The 20,359-nt window shown below is 43.9% G+C and overlaps 1 protein-coding gene across 5 annotated transcripts in view; it reads left to right on the top strand.

The window, feature by feature from the left end:
* Positions 1 to 18,538, top strand: part of GALNT7 (polypeptide N-acetylgalactosaminyltransferase 7) — a 116,770-nt gene extending 98,232 nt beyond the window's left edge. For 3 of the 5 annotated variants that reach the window (XM_082625158.1, XM_082625156.1, XM_082625159.1), the window contains exons 5-12: positions 143 to 222; positions 2,422 to 2,604; positions 6,151 to 6,268; positions 7,626 to 7,748; positions 11,014 to 11,232; positions 12,753 to 12,851; positions 13,536 to 13,664; positions 17,687 to 18,538. In XM_082625158.1, coding sequence (XP_082481284.1) covers positions 143 to 222; positions 2,422 to 2,604; positions 6,151 to 6,268; positions 7,626 to 7,748; positions 11,014 to 11,232; positions 12,753 to 12,851; positions 13,536 to 13,664; positions 17,687 to 17,824 — 1,089 coding nt within the window. In that variant the 3' untranslated portion in view covers positions 17,825 to 18,538. Of the gene's footprint in view, positions 1 to 142; positions 223 to 2,095; positions 2,279 to 2,421; positions 2,605 to 6,150; positions 6,269 to 7,625; positions 7,749 to 11,013; positions 11,233 to 12,752; positions 12,852 to 13,535; positions 13,665 to 17,686 lie in introns of all 5 variants that reach the window. The other 2 variants (XM_082625160.1, XM_082625157.1) reach the window with 2 other exon arrangements.
* Positions 18,539 to 20,359: the final 1,821 nt, after the last annotated feature.

The following is a 20,359-nucleotide window of genomic DNA, read 5'->3' as shown; positions in this document are numbered from 1 at the left end:
ATGCTACCTTAAACAGATAACTTATATATCAAAATTGACTCTAATGCCAGTTTATATTAGCATCTAATTTTAAATTGTACGTGATATATGTCATGCTGCATATGAGTTTTCTTTCACCCTGCCCCCCCCCTTTTTTTTTCAGGTTTTGATATACCTCGATGCCCACTGTGAGGTGGCGGTTAACTGGTATGCGCCACTTGTAGCTCCCATATCTAAGGACAGGTAACATTACCTTGCTTGTTTTCTTTCCTGGTTGAAAAGTAAACCTCATCCTAGGACAAATAATGTTCCCATTCTTCTGATTCCAGTTCCATTCAGTGCATCACGTTGTATGTTGAGTATTACTTTTTAGCTAGTTGTTTCCCTGGGTAGATCTAGGTGGCTACTTGGGGCTGATTCACGTGCGGGCAGTTAGCCATTTGGGATAAGCCTAGGGCATCTCACTCAGGATCATCTTCCTCTGGCTACAAAAGCTTTGCTCTAAGAGTAATATTAATTGTTCCCGCACACTGTGGTAACATTCTAAAGGCCTGAAGGAGCATGCTTTGGAATTCTGCCTATGGGTTCTTTTATGCCCTTTGAAGTGATTATTTTACACAGTAAGGGCCAGCTCTTACCTGTGGCAAGACCTTGGGTTCCCATAGGACCTTTAAAGTTTAGAAGTAGACAACTATCCTATGGAAATGTGGTGAGCACCAATCTACAGAAGGTCTGAAGCAGTAGACGGGCGGCACCAGTTTTCTAGTTCCCAAAGCCTTCCTTGCTTTTAATCCAGAATCCTGACTATTTCAGAATCTAGAAGAAATAAGACATGTCCCTGTGGCCATGGCCTGAGTCAGAGGAAGAACTTTTGGAGGATTTTATCATCAGAGCATCTATCAGACACGATTTTCACATGCTGTCTGATTTAATCCTCACAGCAACCCTGCAAGATAGATATTACGACCTCCTTTGTACTAAAGAGGATGCTGAGGCTAAGAGAAATTAATTAGTTTGCCCCAAATCAGACAGCTTATAAACTACCCAACTGAGATCTCTCTGGGACACCTTCCACCACATACTTAGAAATCGGAGAATCATGAGGAGAGATAACCAGCCTTCACCTCTCCTGGTGAAAGCTGGCAGTCCTCGGAGTGGTGAGGGAGGTCATACCACAGGGACCCTCCACTCGCCAATGGGAGTCCAGTGTCTGGAGGGAATAAAGTACCTTTCCCCTGTATCGAAATTCTAAGCCCCATTGATTTTCCCCTTCTCATTGGTTTCTAAACGTCTAAAAAGTACCTTAACATGGCTGTAATAAAGTATAAGCTCCATTTTAGGATATGCATTTTAAAATTCTTTCTGATAAAATGAACGTTGGAATGAGCAGGATACCGATTATCTTTGTAGAGCTGGCTCTACACCTGATTGGTCATATAGTTCTAGCATTTTCATGAAGCCCACATAAAAGGATTAATATTTTTTTGCTCCAAATTCTCAGGCCACTATTTATGTTCTTCAGCAGGTTTTGAGGGATATTTTTCCTTGTTTTTTAAAAAGCAGGAATACAATACAGTACTTCTTTTTTTTTTTTTTTTGCAATAAAAGAAAAGTTGTTTTTTCCTAATAAAAGAAGTAGGAAAAGAAGATCAAGTAAATGTACAGAAACAGATTTTTATAGTCACTGCTTCCAAAGAAATAGAAAGCAGCAAAGAGCTGGGAGCCCTGCTGAACGGGTCGCAGGTATTATCTTTCTACACACATGCTCATTTTTAATGGAGGGGTGAGGAGGGAAATCTGGTAAATAATGGAAGTTACCAAGAGAGTGTTGTCTGTAGGACCACAGTGAAAATGAGGAAATCCTATTAAGTTTAAGTTCATGGCTCTTTGTCCGTGACATGTGTCTGTGAGCCCAGGGACATCTCCTCTCTCCTTCCCTTAAGAAAACAGCCTCCTTGACTTTTCAAAGCATTCATTCACTTCCCATTAGATATGAAAATCCCCTAGTGGGGGAGAAAAAAAAGACAAACCCACAGGAACAAGAGATAATCTAGTTAGGCTCAACTAGTCAGCTTTGGGTTCTTAAATGCTTTTTCATTTTCTGTAAATGTTTCAGAACCACATGCACTGTGCCTCTGATAGATTACATAGATGGGAATGATTATTCCATTGAGCCACAGCAAGGTGGGGATGAAGATGGTTTTGCCAGAGGGGCCTGGGACTGGAGTTTGCTATGGAAGCGTATTCCTCTAAGCCACAAGGAAAAGGCCAAAAGAAAACATAAAACTGAACCTTACCGGTAAAGATTACTACTTCCTTTTCTTGCGTGGAACGTTGACCTAAGTACTTTTCTTTTTTTCCTTCCCCATGTACTCGTGTAAACATGTGGGTCCCTACACGCCCTTGCATTTCATCTTCGCTGCCATCATCAACACAACACAGAACCACTTGCAGTGTGCCGATTATAGATGTCATAAATGGCAACACTTATGAAATTGTACCCCAAGGGGGTGGTGACGAAGATGGGTATGCCCGAGGAGCATGGGATTGGAGTATGCTCTGGAAACGGGTGCCTCTGACCCCTCAAGAGAAGAGAATGAGAAAGACAAAAACTGAACCATATCGGTAATCACTAAATCACTTACCTGTTTCTCTTTTCTCCAGTTGCTGCTAACCTATTAACCTCTTGCCAAGCTAAAAAAAAAAAAAAGAAACTTGGTATTAAAACTGTAGACGCTGTCTCGGATTCTGAAAGGGTTTCTTTCTTTGTGCAGTCTCAGAGGTTTAAACTCACACTTGCTTCTTTGTGGTTGCTTTTTTCCTTAAAAGCAAGCTCCGTTTGGGGGTGAGCATGCTTTATGGCATTAGTTCCAAATACAGGTGAAAAAAAGAAAATCTTTGCCATCATGTCCTAGTAGACTAGACATGAAATTTTGTTCTTTTTTTTTTTTGCGGTACGCGGGCCTCTCACTGTCGTGGCCTCTCCCGTTGCGGAGCACAGGCTCCAGATGCACAGGCCCAGCGGCCATGGCTCACGGGCCCAGCTGCTCCGCGGCATGTGGGATCTTCCCGGACTGGGGCACGAACCCGTGTCCCCCGCATCGGCAGGCGGACCCTCGACCACTGCGCCACCAGGGAAGCCCGAAATTTTGTTCTTTTGATGATTATGTCATTCTGTAAGTTTAAAATGCTCACATCGCTTACGATCCAAGTGTTTTTTTTTTTTTCTTTTTGCAATACATGGGCCTGTCACTGCTGTGGCCTCTCCCGTTGCAGAGCACAGGCTCCGGACTCGCAGGCTCAGCAGCCATGGCTCACGGGCCCGGCCGCTCCGTGGCATGTGGGATCTTCTCGGACCGGGGCACGAACCCGTGTCCCCTGCATCAGCAGGCGGACTCTCAACCACCGTGCCACCAGGGAAGCCCACGATCCAAGTTTTATATCCACTTTGATGCCTTGCGGGTAGGGTTGACAATGAAAGACAGTAACAAGAGTTTTTTTTTTTTCTTCCTTTTGTTTTATATGCTGACTCTGAAATACTAATTTCATCCCAGTTAAATCTGATGAATAAAAATACATGACTTTGGGAAATTACATAGAATCCTTTATTGCTTCATTTTCAGAAGAGCACTTGATTAAAAGGAAACCTCATTCCAAAATCTTCCTTTTTCTCCCTTCTTGTGGCTCTTCAAATAGAACAACTTGTACTACTCTCTCTTTGGTCTTTTCACTGGAACATTTTACCATCTTTCAAAAGAGTGGCCCCAAATGAAATGTTTGCGTAAGCGCTAGTGTAGGCTTCTAAATGTGTCTGAGTTTATTTTTCTGGTCTTATGGTTCTGCTTTTGGTCTCTCTCTTACTGTTACGCTACTGATGATGTTCAAACTCAATTTGGGGAAGGTGTCTCCAATGTCATGCAAAAAGCTAGTGGGATTTGGGCATGTCATGATACCAGGATACTGAGATGGCAAACATAAGGAAATTATACAACTTTCAGCTTTATTTGACATTTTCCAAATTTCTCTTTGAAGTTCTTTTTCAAAAATTTTGTCCAGGAATCTACTGCTTATGCACTTACCCTGACTCACAAATAATTCTGGGAGAAAAAACATACGAGCTAATAACTACAGTTCTGTTTCTACCAATCCCATGGGCTAGGAAAGAAAATTTTTTAAATGTGGTAGAAAAATTTAAGGAAGGTTTCTCTTTAAGTTACTCACTGGTTTTCACGTTAAGATACATTTTCAGATATGTACTGAGATAAGTGGGAATATATTTAAAGATCAGAAAGGCATAGTTATAATAGAGTAATGTTAAATGACAGTTAAATAAATTTGGCATGAAAGTATAACTGAAAACGCAATAGGGCTGTTTCTCCTTTAAGAAGAAAAGCCTTATGAAAGAATGACTTCCCCTGATGTGACTTCCCTTTAATATTGAAAATATTTCTTGCTTCATTATCTTTTTAATTAATATATTTATTTATTTATTTTTGGCTCTGCTGGGTCTTTGTTGCTGTGCGTGGGCTTTCTCTAGTTGTGGCGAGCGGGGGCTACTCCTCATTGTGATGCGGGGGCTTCTCATTGCAGTGGCTTCTCTTGTTGCAGAGCACGGGCTCTAGGCACACAGGCGTCAGTAGTTGTGGCACGTGGGCTCAGTAGTTGTGGCTCGCGGGCCGTACAGTGCAGGCTCAGTAGTTGTGGTACGCGGGCTCAGTAGTTTTGGCTCACAGGCTCTAGAGTGCAGGCTCAGTAGTTGTGACGCACAGGCTTAGTTGCTCTGCGGTGTGTGGGATCTTCCTGGACCCAGGGCTCGAACCCGTGTCCCCTGCATTGGCAGGTGGATTCTCAACCACTGGGCCACCAGGGAAGCCCCTTGCTTCATTATTTATTTAATATTTAATGAATGCTTACTATGTGCCAGGTGCTATTTTCTGGGGATAAATTTTAAAGAGAGGTGTTCCCTCGTGGCACTTACCGTGTAGCGGGTGAGACAGAAATTAAACAGTTAACTGCCCGAATAACTGGGGCAGCAAGTGTGACGAGTGGTGAGAAGAAAAGCTCAGAAAAGTGTCTCGAAAGTGACGCTGAGGCTGAGCCCTGAGGGATGAGGAGTCGGCCCTGCGGAGGAGGAGGGAGGACCGTTCAGGGGACTGCGGCATAGCCAGGGCCCTGGGACAGGAGGGGGTCGGGCGGAGCACGGAGGCATTGCCTGCTGCCTGCTGGGGCTTGGGTGGGGCACAAGAGAGCGGAGGACACAGTCGGGGTTCCTGTGCCTGGTCTAGGATGGCAGCAGTGACGCTGGAGAGAAGTGGGTTCAAGATGTGTGTTGATGGTAGAATCAGTAGGAATTGGTGATAGATTGAGTATCAGGTGTGCTGATGAACAGGCTCTAACAGAGGGGTCTACCTAAGAATCGAATGCAGTGATAATTCATTGTTCCCAGGGGAGGGGGGAACGGGGTGACAATTATTCCTAACGGTGGGAGTGGCTTGCCCTAAAAAGCTATCAAGTCTTTTTTTCTCTTGTCCCTAAAGAGAGCCCAATCCAAGGTCCCACTCAAGAAGGCCCACAGATCACTCTTTGGCAGCCCTGCCTCCTGACACAGTAAATAGCTGCGTCTAATGCTCCTGTGTCATTTCTGTGCTATATTTGCAAACTCTGAATGAACCGTGGCTGTTCTACCATGATTTACACCCTTATTTGGCAAACCACTGAGCTATAAAATTAAAAAATGAGAGACTACTTCCATGGTGTATGGTTTCACTCATCCCGGAATGACTCATAAATCATTTCAGGAACATTTAGCAGACCACGGCTGTATGGCTCAGTACTTTTAGGAGTGAAAGAGAAAATTCTATTTTACCTAACTCTCAAGGCTTAATTTTTAAATAAACAAAGGAACCAAGGCGCCCTCTAATGGCGAAATGATGTAATGCTCTAATTTGTAACGAACTATATAACAGGATTTCAGTTAGAAATTATAGTAAATTCATAAGGAATTATGAGCAGATTGTTTCATGAAGGCTTTATAATTTCTTAATGTTTGGCCATCAGTTTTGTCTCTTCTATGCACTACTTATACTGTATTCCATAAAGGCTTGTTATCTGTTGTTGAAGGGGTATTGGGGGTTTGTCTTTAAAAATTATTTCAGCGTTTCTTTTTCTTAGGTCCCCAGCCATGGCTGGAGGATTATTCGCCATTGAACGAGACTTCTTCTTTGAGCTGGGTCTCTATGATCCAGGCCTCCAGATTTGGGGTGGTGAAAACTTTGAGATCTCATACAAGGTAACATTTCATTGAAACAAATGCAGTTTTCTAAGCAGTCATGGATTCTTGTGACTTTCAGATAAGGCTGGTTTCTTTGGGAAAACAAAAGAACAAAAAACCTGTTTTAATGCATTTTTCTAAATTATAAAGAAAGACTAACAAAAATATTTGCCTTTTGGGAAAAATAAGGCAAAAATGCAAGCTCCAAACTTACTACATACGTACATGGCTCAGCTAAAAATGGAAGCCAGCGAGCTTCAGAAGTAAAAATACGTCCTCTCCTTCCCCTCCCGCCCCACCCCCAAAGGCTTTCTGTACCTCGGAGCCTTTGGTGATAGGAGCCCTTGCGGGAATCAGCAGGCGTGGGGCTCCGTTTGACCATCCACTGCTGAAGCTCCCCTCCGTCACCGCAGGACAGGATGCTTCAGGACAGAGGTAGACCCCAACAGTGATCGTGTGTCCTCACACTGACCCTGGAGCTGCCTGCCTGCAGTACCCACCCACCCGTGCCCCCGCCACTTCCCGAAAGAAAGAAGTGTTTTCCAGTGTGAGTTGAACACATAGGCGTTACCTCTTGTCTTAAGTGTCCGGTGCTCAACACCGTGAGGGACAGAGGAGGAGAGAAGCTCGGTCCTCGCTGTCAGGAACTTCCAGCCGATGAGAGATGAGGCTTATACTTAAACTCGTAGTACGATCAGAAGGTAGACCGACATTCGGGCGGAGTGATGCAGAGGCAGCATTATGCTGGAGGAGGTTTTCGAGGCAGAACGAGGAAGACGGGCCGAGCTAAGGGGGAGCAGGACGGGGAAAGGCGCAGGGCAGGCACGGGGCCCACCGTCTGGCAGAAGCTGACAGCGCGAATCCGACGGGCGTCCAGGAAGATGGCGTGGGCAGGGGCGCCGGGTCCACGGTGAGGAGAGCCTTCAGTGCTGAGCTGAGAGACTGTTGCTTAATCTGACAGGCAGTGGAGACCCATCGGAGAGGCTAAGCCGGGGAGAGCGTGACCCAGAGATGCCCTTTAGCAGCCTAATCTCCTGCTATAAATAAGGGAGCCGCCGGTTAGGCGGTTATGGTAACAATCCCCCAGGTGGGAGGAAGCGTGTTAGCGCCGGGAGAGATGAAGAGCGTCAGGACGCAGGCGCAGGAGTCTGCGTGGCTCTGCAGGGGCTCAGGACAGGCCCCTGGGTGCCCTGTGCGCCTGCGCTCCCCAGCGGCCTCTTTGTTAGTATGTGAGCTTGAGAGACAAGAAGTTATCGTAGGATCTGTTTAGCTGGTGAATTCCCTGTAGACCCTGTGTCTAATTTAGATTTTAGGTTTACGTTTACAGGACAGATCGGGCCTTTGAGACAGCTGCCATGTGTGTCTTTCCTGACAGATCTGGCAGTGCGGTGGCAAGTTACTGTTTGTCCCTTGTTCCCGTGTCGGGCACATCTACCGTCTTGAGGGCTGGCAGGGGAACCCTCCGCCTGTCTATGTCGGATCTTCTCCTACCCTAAAGGTGAGTCTTTCGGTTAAAAGTGGGAAGGTTAGGGCTTCCCTGGTGGCGCAGTGGTTGAGAGTCCGCCTGCCGATGCAGGGGACGCAGGTTCGTGCCCCGGTCCGGGAAGATCCCACATGCCGCGGAGCGGCTGGGCCCGTGAGCCGTGACCTCTGAGCCTGCGCGTCCGGAGCCTGTGCTCCGCAACGGGAGAGGCCACAACAGAGAGGCCCACACACCGCAAAAAAAAAAAAAGTGGGAAGGCTAGGGAGTTAACACGTATGTGCCACGTGGCCATGTAATGTCAGCTCGCTGGCCAGGCGACATCTTTGAAGCAGTCACGCTGGTTCTCACTTTTCACTTAGACTAGACTTATTCCGGAAACTTCTTATTGTTTTCTAGGATTATTCCTTCTATCCCACTCTGATTAGACTTCTATTATTGAATGGTATTGAATGTTCTCCGTCAGGATATCTCAGACTTTAGAACTCCACTCAGTATTCTGTAATGGCCTATATGGGAAAAGAATCTGAAAGAAAGAGTGGAAATATATAACTGATTCACTTTGCTGTACACGTGAAAGTAGCACAACATTGTAAATCAACTATACTTCAGTAGAAATTTTTTTTAAAAATGATAACTCAAATTTTTAAAACCTGACACCGTGTAGGAAAGTCGTTGAAAGGGAAATACCAACGTCTATTATTCACACGTGAGTGAAACACTATTTTTGTTTGGTTTTTGAAAAGTAAAGTAATTATAATAGAAGTTTGTGTAATAAACAAAAAATCACATTTTTCAACAGTGCTTGCAAAAGGTGAGTGAATAACTTTTGTCCCTCAAACCAGGGACAGACCAGGAGAGCTTCACACAGAGGCCACAGCCCCAATGCTGGCAGGACGATGGCCTCTCTCTTTGATGGAACAACTTAGAAGCCCTTTGTTTGGGTGGCTTTCATAGACTCTAAGAGCATATGACTGTGGTGTCTTTCATTTTCTGGAGCCCTTAACCAAGTCAAAAGCAGAAGGAAGTCTATTTTTGGCTACGGATGCAACTCAGGACCGTTCCCCAAAGCGAATAGATAACAGAAGCAGAGACTAGGCTTTAAGAACCAACACAGCCCTCTAACCGACCAAATTTTTTTAGAAGTGGCCAAACGGAGCCCCAGTAGGACAGGGGACGAGATTTAAATCTCCGCAGTAAGACAGAGATAGCAGCCAGTTAACACCGGGCCCTACAGCGTTGCAGGAAGACAGCCGCCCTTGGAATCCGCCCCACAACCATGAAGAACTGATGGAAAGTCAGGTCGGTTCAGGAAGGCCGGTGCTACAAGGAAACGGAAAAGAGACGAGAGGGAAACACTCAACACTGCCAGATTCACCAGCAAACGCAGCCTTCATCGTCCTCTGCTTCTGCACGTCCCCTCCACCCTCCAGGGCTGTTCCTCCAGCCCGTGGTCTTCTCTGAGCTGCAGACCTTTATGGTCAGCTGTCTTACAGAACACCTCTCTCTCTCTTTTTTTTTTTTTTGGTGGCACCGCGTGGCATGCAGGATCTTAGTTCCCTGACCAGGGATCGAACCCGAGCCCTTGGCAGCGAAAGTGCGGAGTCCTAACCACTGGACCTCCAGGGAAATCCCTAGAACCCTCCTCTTAGGTGGCCCTCAGATGTTTCCGACTTGGCCTCTTCAGAGCGAAGCTTTTAACTTTCCCTCAGAGGCGGCTCTCCACCCTCCGTCCCACCCCTCAGGCCACCTCCTCTCCCTGCCCCGCTTATTCCCTTCAAATCGGAACTGATGTCTGCTGCCTGCGAGGACCCTTCGGATGGCCGTCAGCTAATGGGTGACCTGCAAAGCCCTTGGAAACGATCAGTCGTATCACTAATAGCTCACACTTCGTGAGTGCTTATTGTGTACAAATCTAAATACTTTGCACTGATTAACTTCTTAATTATCCTCATCTTAAAAGGAGGAAACCGAGGCAGCTTTTCTCTCAGTGAATCCTACATTCCAGCTGTGGTGATAGACCTCTTTCGGGACTCCACGTGCACCACGATCTGTCATAGATTTGCACTGCTCTTTGCCCCAGGTCCCAGTCGCGCCTCACTGACGGCTCCTTCAGGACTGAGCCGTCCACGCCTCTCCATCCCAAACAATTAAGTCCTCCTCCTTTTTGTTGCCGTAACCTTATGCGCATGCGCTTAATTCTTCATGTTCACGACTACCTGGAAGACACGGACTGTGTCTAACTTTGGGTGGATTTGCAGGAATTCAAAATATTTAGCAATAATGTGTTCTTTTAGGAGGCTGCCGCTTAAAACTTTTTGAGCCCACGGGCTTTTGCAGAAACATGCCCACGGCCAGGCGTGCACCCTTTTGATAGTTATCTTTGTAGCCAAGAGAAAATTTAATCCGAACACTAGATGTTCCTGCTCTGCGGCCAGCGGGCCCAACCCAGCCTTTTTCAGTAAATAAAGTTGTGTCGGAAGCCAGCTCTGCCGTTTGTTCGCATGTTCCCTGCGCTGCTTTCTCGCTGTAGCAGCAGGGGTGAGTAGTTGCAACAGAAACTGGATGGCCACCCAGCTGAAGAGACCGACTCCCGGGCCCTTTAAAAGTTTGCTGCCCTGTGATGTCCAAGCACAAGGGCCTGGCTGGGTCTGTGCTGCGTCCCTCGCGTCGATTCACGCCTACGAGTGCTCATTCAGTGAAACAGTAGAAGTTAGATCTTTGTGAGTTCTCACACGTCAACTTACATGATTGTTCTTTAGTCGCTTTTCAAAATGCACCCCATGGGGAAAATATCCACTTAATTCTGGGCTACAGTGCAGTGGTTCGGGCATAGCTCTTACAAGATGGGCAGAGCCACTTTCAGAAATGTGTTTGTTGTTTTTCCCAGTGGTGTCTGATGTGAGACCCCTCCCACCGCACGTGCCAGCCGCATGGTCCTCAGAGAGGAGATTGTTCAGGGGTCGGGGGGTGCCCGGTGCCAGCCAGCCAGCCTCTCTCACCAACCCTCTGCGCTCAGCTCCGTCAGCAGGAAAGAACATATTATCTTAGAGTATGGGACCTTCACAGTGACACCAGATTCTGTGTCCGTCACTCTGGTTGAACACGCGTGACAGTGACATGTCAGAGTCACGAGCTCGCTTGCATTTGTGTAATTAAGTATCGGGTCCTATTGAAACGAATTTGTCGTATGTTGGTCATATTTCATATGTCGAAGAGAGGCTGTTTATGACAGTACAAATATTTTTGGTTTTTATAATGACGTTAATTTTCTTTTTCCCAGAATTACGTCAGAGTTGTAGAGGTCTGGTGGGACGAGTATAAAGACTATTTCTATGCCAGTCGCCCTGAATCAAAGGCATTACCATATGGGGATATATCAGAGCTGAAGAAATTTCGAGAAGATCACAACTGCAAAAGTTTCAAATGGTTCATGGAAGAAATAGCTTATGATATCACCTCACACTACCCTCTGCCGCCCAAAAATGTCGACTGGGGAGAAGTGAGTATCAGCCGGGGGTCAGATCTCAAAGTGTGTGTGTATGGAGACTGAGCTTGGGAGAAAGCAGAGTGAGACGGGAATGTTGGAGGGGAGAGAAGAATTCTTGGGGGAACGTTTGGTAAAAAGCTGTTAACCTCCCAGCCTTTCCACCGGACAGTTCCCCTGCACCGACCTCCCACCCCAAGTCCCTCCTGTCTGCTCCGCTCGGGAGCAGAGTTTGAGGGGACTCAGGGACCCGGTAAGGGAGGCTTCTCGGAGGAGGTGACGGGGTGTCTGAGATCTGAATGATGAGGAGCCAGCGAATCAGAGAGCCGGGCAAGGGCGCTCCGGGTAAGGATGACGGTGTGCCCGCCGGGAAAGGCTCTGTGTGTTTGATAAGCAGAAAAGAGGAGGTGACACGAGGCGCAGGGGCAGGTGGAGCGCCCCTTTGACTCATTGCCCAACTTGCTCGTCTGTCTCTTCTCGGCTCTCACTTGTCACTTTCCAACATGTCTGTTACGGTTTTGCCTATATTCGGTCTTCCCTCCTAGAGCGTAAGCTCCCTGGGGCGAGGATCCGCTCCATTTACTGCACTGGCGCATCCGAGCTGTCGGCATGCCTGACATGGCACTCACGTAATAGTGGACGAATAAATAAAAGCGTGAGCCAGTGAACAGATGGAATGTTCCATCCTACCTTTACAGTCTCACCCTGAGCACACGTTCGGTTGAACCCTCCCCACTCTGGCCCCTGCACCTCACAAGGCACTTCTGCACCCTCTGTGCAGCTTCCAGGGTGAACCCCTGCCCTGTCCGCTCCCGGGGGCCGCCTCCAGCTCCGCCCGCATCCTCTCTACAGACAGCAGGGCCTCTGACCCCGACTTGCTTCTCCTCTGAAGCTCTTACCGTCCTGGATGCTCAGTGAGTGTTTGCCGACTGAAGGAACGAATAAAGCATTTTATCCAAATACAGTAGTAATTTATAATTGAGATATAAATCTGTAATATTTCCAATAAGGAAAAAGTTGTGGTTTTTTTGTTTTTGTTTTTTTACAAAATGTGCATTTCAAGCATGGAAACGCGTGTTTGCTGCCCACCTGCGACATCCGTAGTCAGAGCAGAGCCTCACTGCCCAGGCCCCGGAGGCTGCTGCCAGCAGTGGGCACCTTACCTCCCAAGTTCACTCTGGCCTAGACACGGGGGCCAGTGCCTGTGACCGCCATGGTCATCTCCCTTTGCCCTATTTCCTTCTCCTTCATGTGAATGATCATGAATCTGAAATGGTACTAATGGTATCTTTGTATTTTTCTTCTTCTGTGGTATTTTATCAAAATCTAGAGGCCAAGACCCTCAGTTGGAATGAGCTCATTCCAGTGTTGACTTCAAGACTTAAGTGATTTCGGACATGACTGTAGCTCCTATCTCCTCAAGGCCTGACAGGCCAGTAGGGACCCGGTTAACTTGAAGCTCTCTGAAGCCATGTGAGCGCTTATTAGCGTCTAAACTGTCGCCTTCCCTGTGGTTCTTTGTTCATGTTTTTTAGATCAGAGGCTTTGAAACTGTGTACTGCATTGACAGCATGGGGAAGACAAACGGAGGCTTTGTTGAGCTGGGCCCCTGCCACAGGATGGGCGGGAATCAGGTAAACAGCCGGGCTTTGCGATTAATTCCGTCTGCGCTGGAAGCAGCTGGGCTGACTGAGCGAGGGTTTAGCCTGGTTTTCCATTTGGTGATTGTGATTGTTTGGTAAAGTAAAACATCCTGTGAAAAACTGACAGTGCTAAAACGTTTACTTAAATGAGGGGATAAGAGCAGTACTGGTTTTCATGTAAGCAACCAGAATCTAGAATTTATGTCTAATGTAGCAGATTAGAATATATTCTTGCGTGAGTGTGTAGCTATGTAAGCCTAGCTCCCTAACAGGATTATTTGCAGATATTGTTCAGTATCCACATCTTCCCCCCACTAGGCTGGGATGCTATTGCCAATCATGTGTATTTCACTAGTATATTCTCTTACTTCCTTAGGTGAGTGTTTTTCTTGTCTCTGATTTACATTGTGAAACATTATCAGGTCTGTTTCCACATTTTCATTTTCTTACATTGTTGGTACGAAATTCATATGTTAGTGACCCACTCTGTATCTAAGAGGCTAAAGAACATAATCCTTTAAGAGTTAGAAGGGGTCTTTACTACCATCAAAATGACTAATTCCTGTCTTTGGACTTACAGTTCTGAACATACAGAAACATGGTAGAGAAATAGGATAGTCATTGAGTTTAATGATAGGAGTTAAGTTTCTTTCTCTCTTTCTTTTTATTTAATAGCTTTTCCGAATCAACGAAGCCAATCAACTCATGCAGTATGACCAGTGTTTGACGAAGGGTCCTGATGGATCCAAAGTTATGATTACACACTGTAATCTGAATGAATTTAAGGAATGGCAGTACTTCAAGGTATTCTGTGTTTCAGTTCTGAAATACATGCTATTTCATTTTAATAACACCTACTGTGTGGAATTCAGACGTATAAACCTTAAAACCTGCATTCACACTGACTTGCATGTCCGTCTCACTCACTCATTTGTTTTCCTGAGCACTAGTGACTCATTGTTCCATACTGAAGCATCACTTTTATCCTCTGGTGTAGTATTGTCATGGAAGGAGGCCACCTGGAGTCCATGCAGACCCACTGCTAATTTATCAACACAGGAAAACCAGTGTTCCCTGAGGCAGTCATCACCATTGTTCTAATATCAAAATCCGATCTTTCTAATCCAAAAGAGTCATTCATTAAAATTACATATATAATGTGTAAGTATACCTACGTATGACACATAGAAAATATTGCATTTATTTTTGCATTTTATTTTATTAACTTTTAAAATATTGCTGCCTGTTGTCCAGCAGGTGGGGATAGAGACGAACAAATGTGTTAGACTCTAGGCCTTCAAAGCTTCTCATCACGGCTACTTGCTAAGTGCAACAGGATACGTGTCACCTGTTGCTTGTTTTAAAGGTCATGTTTAGTTTGTTTTTTTTTTTTTTGCAGTACGCAGGCCTCTCACTGTTGTGGCCTCTCCCGTTGCGGAGCACAGGCTCCGGACGCGCAGGCTCAGCAGCCATGGCTCACGGGCCCAGCCGCTCCGCGGCATGGGGGATCTTCCCGGACCGGGGCACAAACCCGCGTCCCCTGCATCCGCAGGCGGACTCTCAACCACTGCGCCACCAGGGAAGCCCCATGTTTAGTTTTTCACTTGACTCTGTGGGAGCAGTTTTTCTGTTTCAGCTGTGAATATTCAGAGTTCTGTGCCAGGTTGAGGATTCCAACATAATAATGGTTTTCTGAATAATTTTCAAAGTCTAGCCTTGGCTAAAATAAATCAATTTATTATGAAACAAAAAGTTGGGGAGGCTGCCCCAGATGGAAAGAAACTGGCAGCCCTGAACTTTCTTCACGCATCTTGTATTCGTTGTCATGTCCTCCCTGTCAGCAAACACTTGTTTGCCACATAGTGATGATGTTATGACCCAGCTGAATATTTCCAGTTATCACTGTGCATAGTTAATTACTATGAAGGGGTAAGTATGTGTCCGTTGCTGATATTTTTCTTATAACAAGTTAGGAAGGAGAAGATGAACATAAACCCCAGAGAAGAGAGCATTTATTTACACAAAGAAAGATGAATCGTAGCAATAAAGGCTAGGGGTGAGTAAGGACAATATTAGTAAACTAGTAAAAGAAGGTTAGCAGATGCGAAACGACACAAGAGGAAGTGGATGAGAATGGAATGTACCTAGTTTAGATATTTTAAAGGGCAAAGCACTGAATATCCGTTTGTGCATCAGACATTACTAAATATTCACTGGGGCCCTTCAAAAAATATCTAAAGCCCATCATACTATAATGGCAGAGAAGGAAAAAAACGCAGAAGTAAAAATAAGCAAAATGCCATAGGACAGCAAAAGAGAGATTAATAGGAGGAGTTATTTCCGATGCGTTTCATGTAGGAAGTATCACTGCACCAGGTCTTGAGGTATAAAAAGGCTTTTCATGGAGAATAAATGAGAAAACGGGTGAGCAGAGGCGGGGCATCAAAGTGTAGAGAATTCTAGGAACTGCGTTTGGTCTGGTTCCCTAAGTTGTTCTCCATGGGAAAGAGCTTGGAGCTTTGTTTTGTGGGCTTTAGGGAGGGACTGGCATTAGTTAAGGATCACAGTGATAGGAAACAGTGGATACTTTTAGGAAAATAATTCTGGAAGTATTGTCAGGTATGGACTGGTGAGCAGGAGGCCAGCTCGGTCAGTGGTTCTCACACTGCCCCGTGTCTGGACCCCCTTTACATCCTTACGAACCACTGACACGCTCCCCAGACAGATTTGTTATAGAGCTTACAGCTAACGGTATTTCCTAAGTTGGGAATTAAACCTGAGAATTGTTGTACTTATGTATGTATTCACGTAAATGTAACAATCATAACCATATTACATGTTAATGTAAATAACACTTTTATAATCCCCCCAAAAGTGAGAAGAGTGGCATTGTTTTATAGTTTCACAAATGCCTTTAATGTCTGGTTTAATAGATTCTTATGCTGCTTCTGCGTTTAGTTTGATGCGATATGTTGTTTTAGTTGCGTATTTGAGGAAAATCCGGCCTCACACAGACGTGCAGTTGGAAAACGAGGGGTAATTTAATAGCCTTTTCAGATAGTTGAGGCTGTTCTTCAGTGCTACGCAAGTGTGTAAGTGGTAGTTTCTTAAAAGCTTTGCAGTGTAGAATCTGGAATCCTATCAGTGAACATTTTGTTCTTTGTTGCGTTAAACCCACTGGTCTGTCTTACACTGGAGTGGATCTTTTGTAACATCACACATTCGCTGCTCACTTGGAAAACACTGGCTCACTAAGTCATGTAGATCTTCCAACTGATGGCACATTTCATCATACAATGCCAAATAAATCACAAATATAACCACTGATTTCATCAGAAAAGTCTTTAAATCTTGTGCAGCTGTCAAGTTCATGGTAATGGATACAAGTTTTCTAAAACGTGAATTTTTGCTTGAAAACTCAAATTTTATCAAAGGCAACAGATACTGTCAGCTTTATATTTTTGTTTCTTCCTTGAAGTGATGGGCTCACTTTATTTTCTGGAAAATGTCTACCCAGTCCCAAGTCTGCATAATTGTAATGTGCCTGCAGGTTGTCCTTTCAAGTCAGGATGACATCCCACGAGAGAAGGAGCTCGTTCAACCCTCGGGCGCCGACAACTGCTCACATGCTGTCCACTCTTCCCATACTATCTCATAGGGTCAAGATTTAATAAAACTAATACGTGGACACCGGGGGGAAAGGGTGGGGGGTGAACTGGGAGATTAGGATCGACATATCTACACCGCTGAGTATGGAGTAGATATCTAGTGAGAGGCTGCCGTATAGCGCAGGGAACTCTACTCTGTGCTCTGTGGTGACCTGGATGGATGGGAGGGAAATCCAGAAGGGAGGGGCTATGTGTATACATACGGCTGATTCACTTCGCTGTGCAGCAGGAGCTGGCACAACACTGTGAAGCACAACTATACCCCAGTTAAAAAAATAATAAATATTTTTAAAATTAATTAATTAAAAAAATTAAAAATAGGAGACAGTCTACATCCCAGGGCCATTCATTATGAGGATTAAATGAATTAATACACATAGAGCGTCTGGTATGCATCTACCCGGCATAGAGCAAGTGCTCAATAAATGTTAAACGTTATTATCATTAAAAAAAAAAACTAATACGTTTTTACTGCTTTGTCAAGGGTGTTCTCAAGTGAAACTGGCTTTTTTTTTCTTTTTTAATTGTGAGTGTTCGTCCATGGAGAACACGAGTGTGTGATTGAGGCTACGGCCCCAGCACGTTCACCCAGCATGGCTTTTGCGCCATCAGTATAAATGTCCATACGATGAAGAAGGCAGATGGGGCTCTGTGTATTATTATGAAGTCATTTCGACCTTACAGACCCAATCTTAGCTAGTCTGATGACCACACTCTGAATAGCCCTGAGCTGTACTGAAGGAACCTCCAGCAGGTGACCAGGGCTCGACCAAGGCAAGGGCGGTGGGGAGGGGAAAGGGTGCAAGCCCAAGCCACTGCAGGTGTCCGTCCTCAGCCAGCCTGAGCTGTGCTGTCCTGAGCACAGGAAAGCTGGTATCGTCATTAGTAGGATAGGAGCTAGAGGAGCAGGTCTGGAGGGGAAGATGATGAATTTAAGTTTGTATGTATTGAATTGGAGGTACCAGCAGTACATCATGACTGAACAATAACAGGATGTAGAAGACTGACGATCAAGAGAAACAGATTCTGGGTGTGCCTGGTTCACGCCTGCCCAATTTGCTTGAACAGTCTTCTTATGAAAGCCAGGCTGTGACTTTGTCTAATGTCAGTGATACCACACAGTGCAAATGTAACACTGTGTTTCCCTGTGTTTTCCAGAACCTGCACAGACTGACTCACATTCCTTCCAGAAAGTGCTTGGATCGCTCGGAGGTCCTCCATCAAGTGTTCATCTCCGACTGCGACTCCAGCAAAATGACTCAAAAGTGGGAAATAAATAACATCCATAGTGTTTAGAAGGAATGAAAGAAACCAATAACCTACCTACTGACACGTAAATTTATACAGGACTGAAAACCTCCTGAAACCTGCTGCAACTATTGTACAGCTCCAAACCCAGAGGCTCTTGAGGAGTCTGAGGACATTAATAAACTGTGATTTTACGATAACATTATCATCTGCAGTTACTGTTTACAAAACTGCTTTTACCTTAAACTTTGTAGATGTTTACATCTTTTTGTTTTGTTTTAAGATGATGTTGGTAATCTGTGCATTTAGCTCTGTTTTATTTAGAACAGAGTAAAAAGCATTGTTGTCTTCTTTGGGATTACACTCAGGGGTCTGAAAGGCAGTTTGATTGTTGTTTTTTTTTTTAACACACTTGAAAAAAGGTTGGAGTAACCAGATCGTCATATGTAACTTGGTGAGTATCAACCTGTTGTATCTTTATTTAATTTTACATCTTTTTGAAGCACTGCCACAGGTTATTAGCCAAGGTGGCCTTCCTTCACAGTCATGCTGCTTTTTTGAAAGGTGAATTTCAACACATTTAGTGCCTCTTTTCATTTCTTGGTATATTTCAAGAGCTTTTGATGCAATTTGTAGGATGTTAATGATGGAATTGTCACCTGTTTGAGGAATACTTTTACCACTCAGAACTGAATTAATGTGCTACCATTTGCTCTGAAATTGAATGTTGTATTGCTTGAAAAAAGAAATGACAAGTTGGAACATCCAAAGCTATTCCGTAGGGTTTGAAGATTGTACGGCATTAACTCCCCTATTTGCTGGCATTCCCAGTGTCCTCTGTCAGCACCAACTCCTAAGGCAACAGGGGGTCTACTAACTAGAGAAAAATTTCCCCTGACATTGGGGATTGACTTTTCCCCATTCCGTCACCATAGAAAACTATAAATAACTCTCAGTTTTGAAACCTTGAAGAGGGGGTTAGAAAAACAACAAAGCACCGCTGTAAACACATCAAAGGTTTGTTCTGACCGAGGTGAGAATTTCCAAACCCTTGTTGGATTAAGCCTTACAAGACTACTGTGTGTTACAACCTAAGCTGTGCAATTTATGAAGCCAAGGGTGAATAGACGTTTCATTTATATCTTCATGAAATTCCCCGCACAGTTTTTAAATTTTAAAAAAGGCTATTTAAAAATATAGTTCATTAACAAATACGAATTCTGTTAGATTATCTGTTAGTTCCCTAGGGTTTCTTTTTTTTTTTTTTTGAAAGCATATTTCTATTAGTATTTTTCCAGTGAAAAGAAGACTTGTTTGAATTTACACATTTATTAAGATAGTACCTACTAGAAGAAAACCAAATACTGCAAGTGGTCAATTGAGTTTAATTGCTAAATAATTTTTTATTACCTACAAGGTTAAAATGCTATGTCGAATGCAAAACAAATTTTTTTTAAAGTGATGAGGTAGGGAATGGCTAGTAAACTAAGCATTTTTGATCCTGTAAAAATCATATCAATGAAAGGAATTCACAAACTACTACCAGAGGGAAATATATTTAATTAAAGCCTAAAAAAGAAAAGGGAAAAAACCCTACATTTCTTTAAAAGAAAAGCCTACAGATTTGTTTCTTCCAAGCTTAGCTCTTAAATTCAGAAAGTCAAAGTTCAACATCCTAAACAGTTTTATTCATAATCTTTGAATTGCCAATTTGTATTTTGCTACTGATCTCTGGTCAACCATTTGAACTTTCATTCATCTCTAGGGATGTTTAAAAAGGAATACATTTATATGATTATATAACTGCAAAATAAATCAACTATAAATAAGAAACTAAGAGAATTGGTACTTTAATTACTTGTGTGTTTGCAAAAAGGCTCCATTTTCTTTGTTGAATAGATTATAACCGTGTTAACTATGCATAGGCCTAAGAAAGGTGGCACATAAACTGTGCATGTAAATTTTTAATGGGTATTTTGTGCAATTCGTTAAGATACTCTATAAAAAATGATTCTATATATTGACATCAGAAACCTTACCAAACACGAAAACACATCAGAAGCTGCTGCCGTAATGACTATTTTCTACCGTAGGCTGCTTTGGAAATAATTCCCGTATCCTTGCTTTGTAAGTTGATAATATCACTATGCATTTCTACACATTTTATAAATTTGATTTATGCAGATTTTGATACACTGTATGTTTCTGTAGAAATTGTATAAATATTCAAAATTTTATTAGGGATACATTTGAGAAATTTATGTATATCTTAATTCTGGGTTGCTTGTTTTTTAGGTGAGAAAAAAATAAATACTGTATTTTAATCCATGGGTTTTTTTAGTACTTGCAATCATTTCTGTATTTAAACACCACATGTTTGAAATAATTACTTGATTTTATTGTTTACAAGATACACTAACATAATAGTTAAAATATCATAGACCACAGCTATATGTTGAGTATGTGCTTGAGTGTTGGTTAGAATTCTGCTTAGAATGTGTTTAAAATACTCAGAGCTTACCTATCTAAGAAGGAAACGTAAAGGCTTAGTTTTGCCCCTGGTTGCCTATGTATAGAAAAATT

This window comes from Mesoplodon mirus, assembly GCF_964341445.2.
Source record: "Mesoplodon mirus genome assembly, chromosome: 1".
In the NCBI taxonomy this organism is placed as follows: Eukaryota; Metazoa; Chordata; class Mammalia; order Artiodactyla; family Ziphiidae; genus Mesoplodon; species Mesoplodon mirus.
The sequence above is the reverse complement of the archived record's forward strand: the minus strand, read 5'-3'. Positions and strand labels throughout refer to the sequence as shown.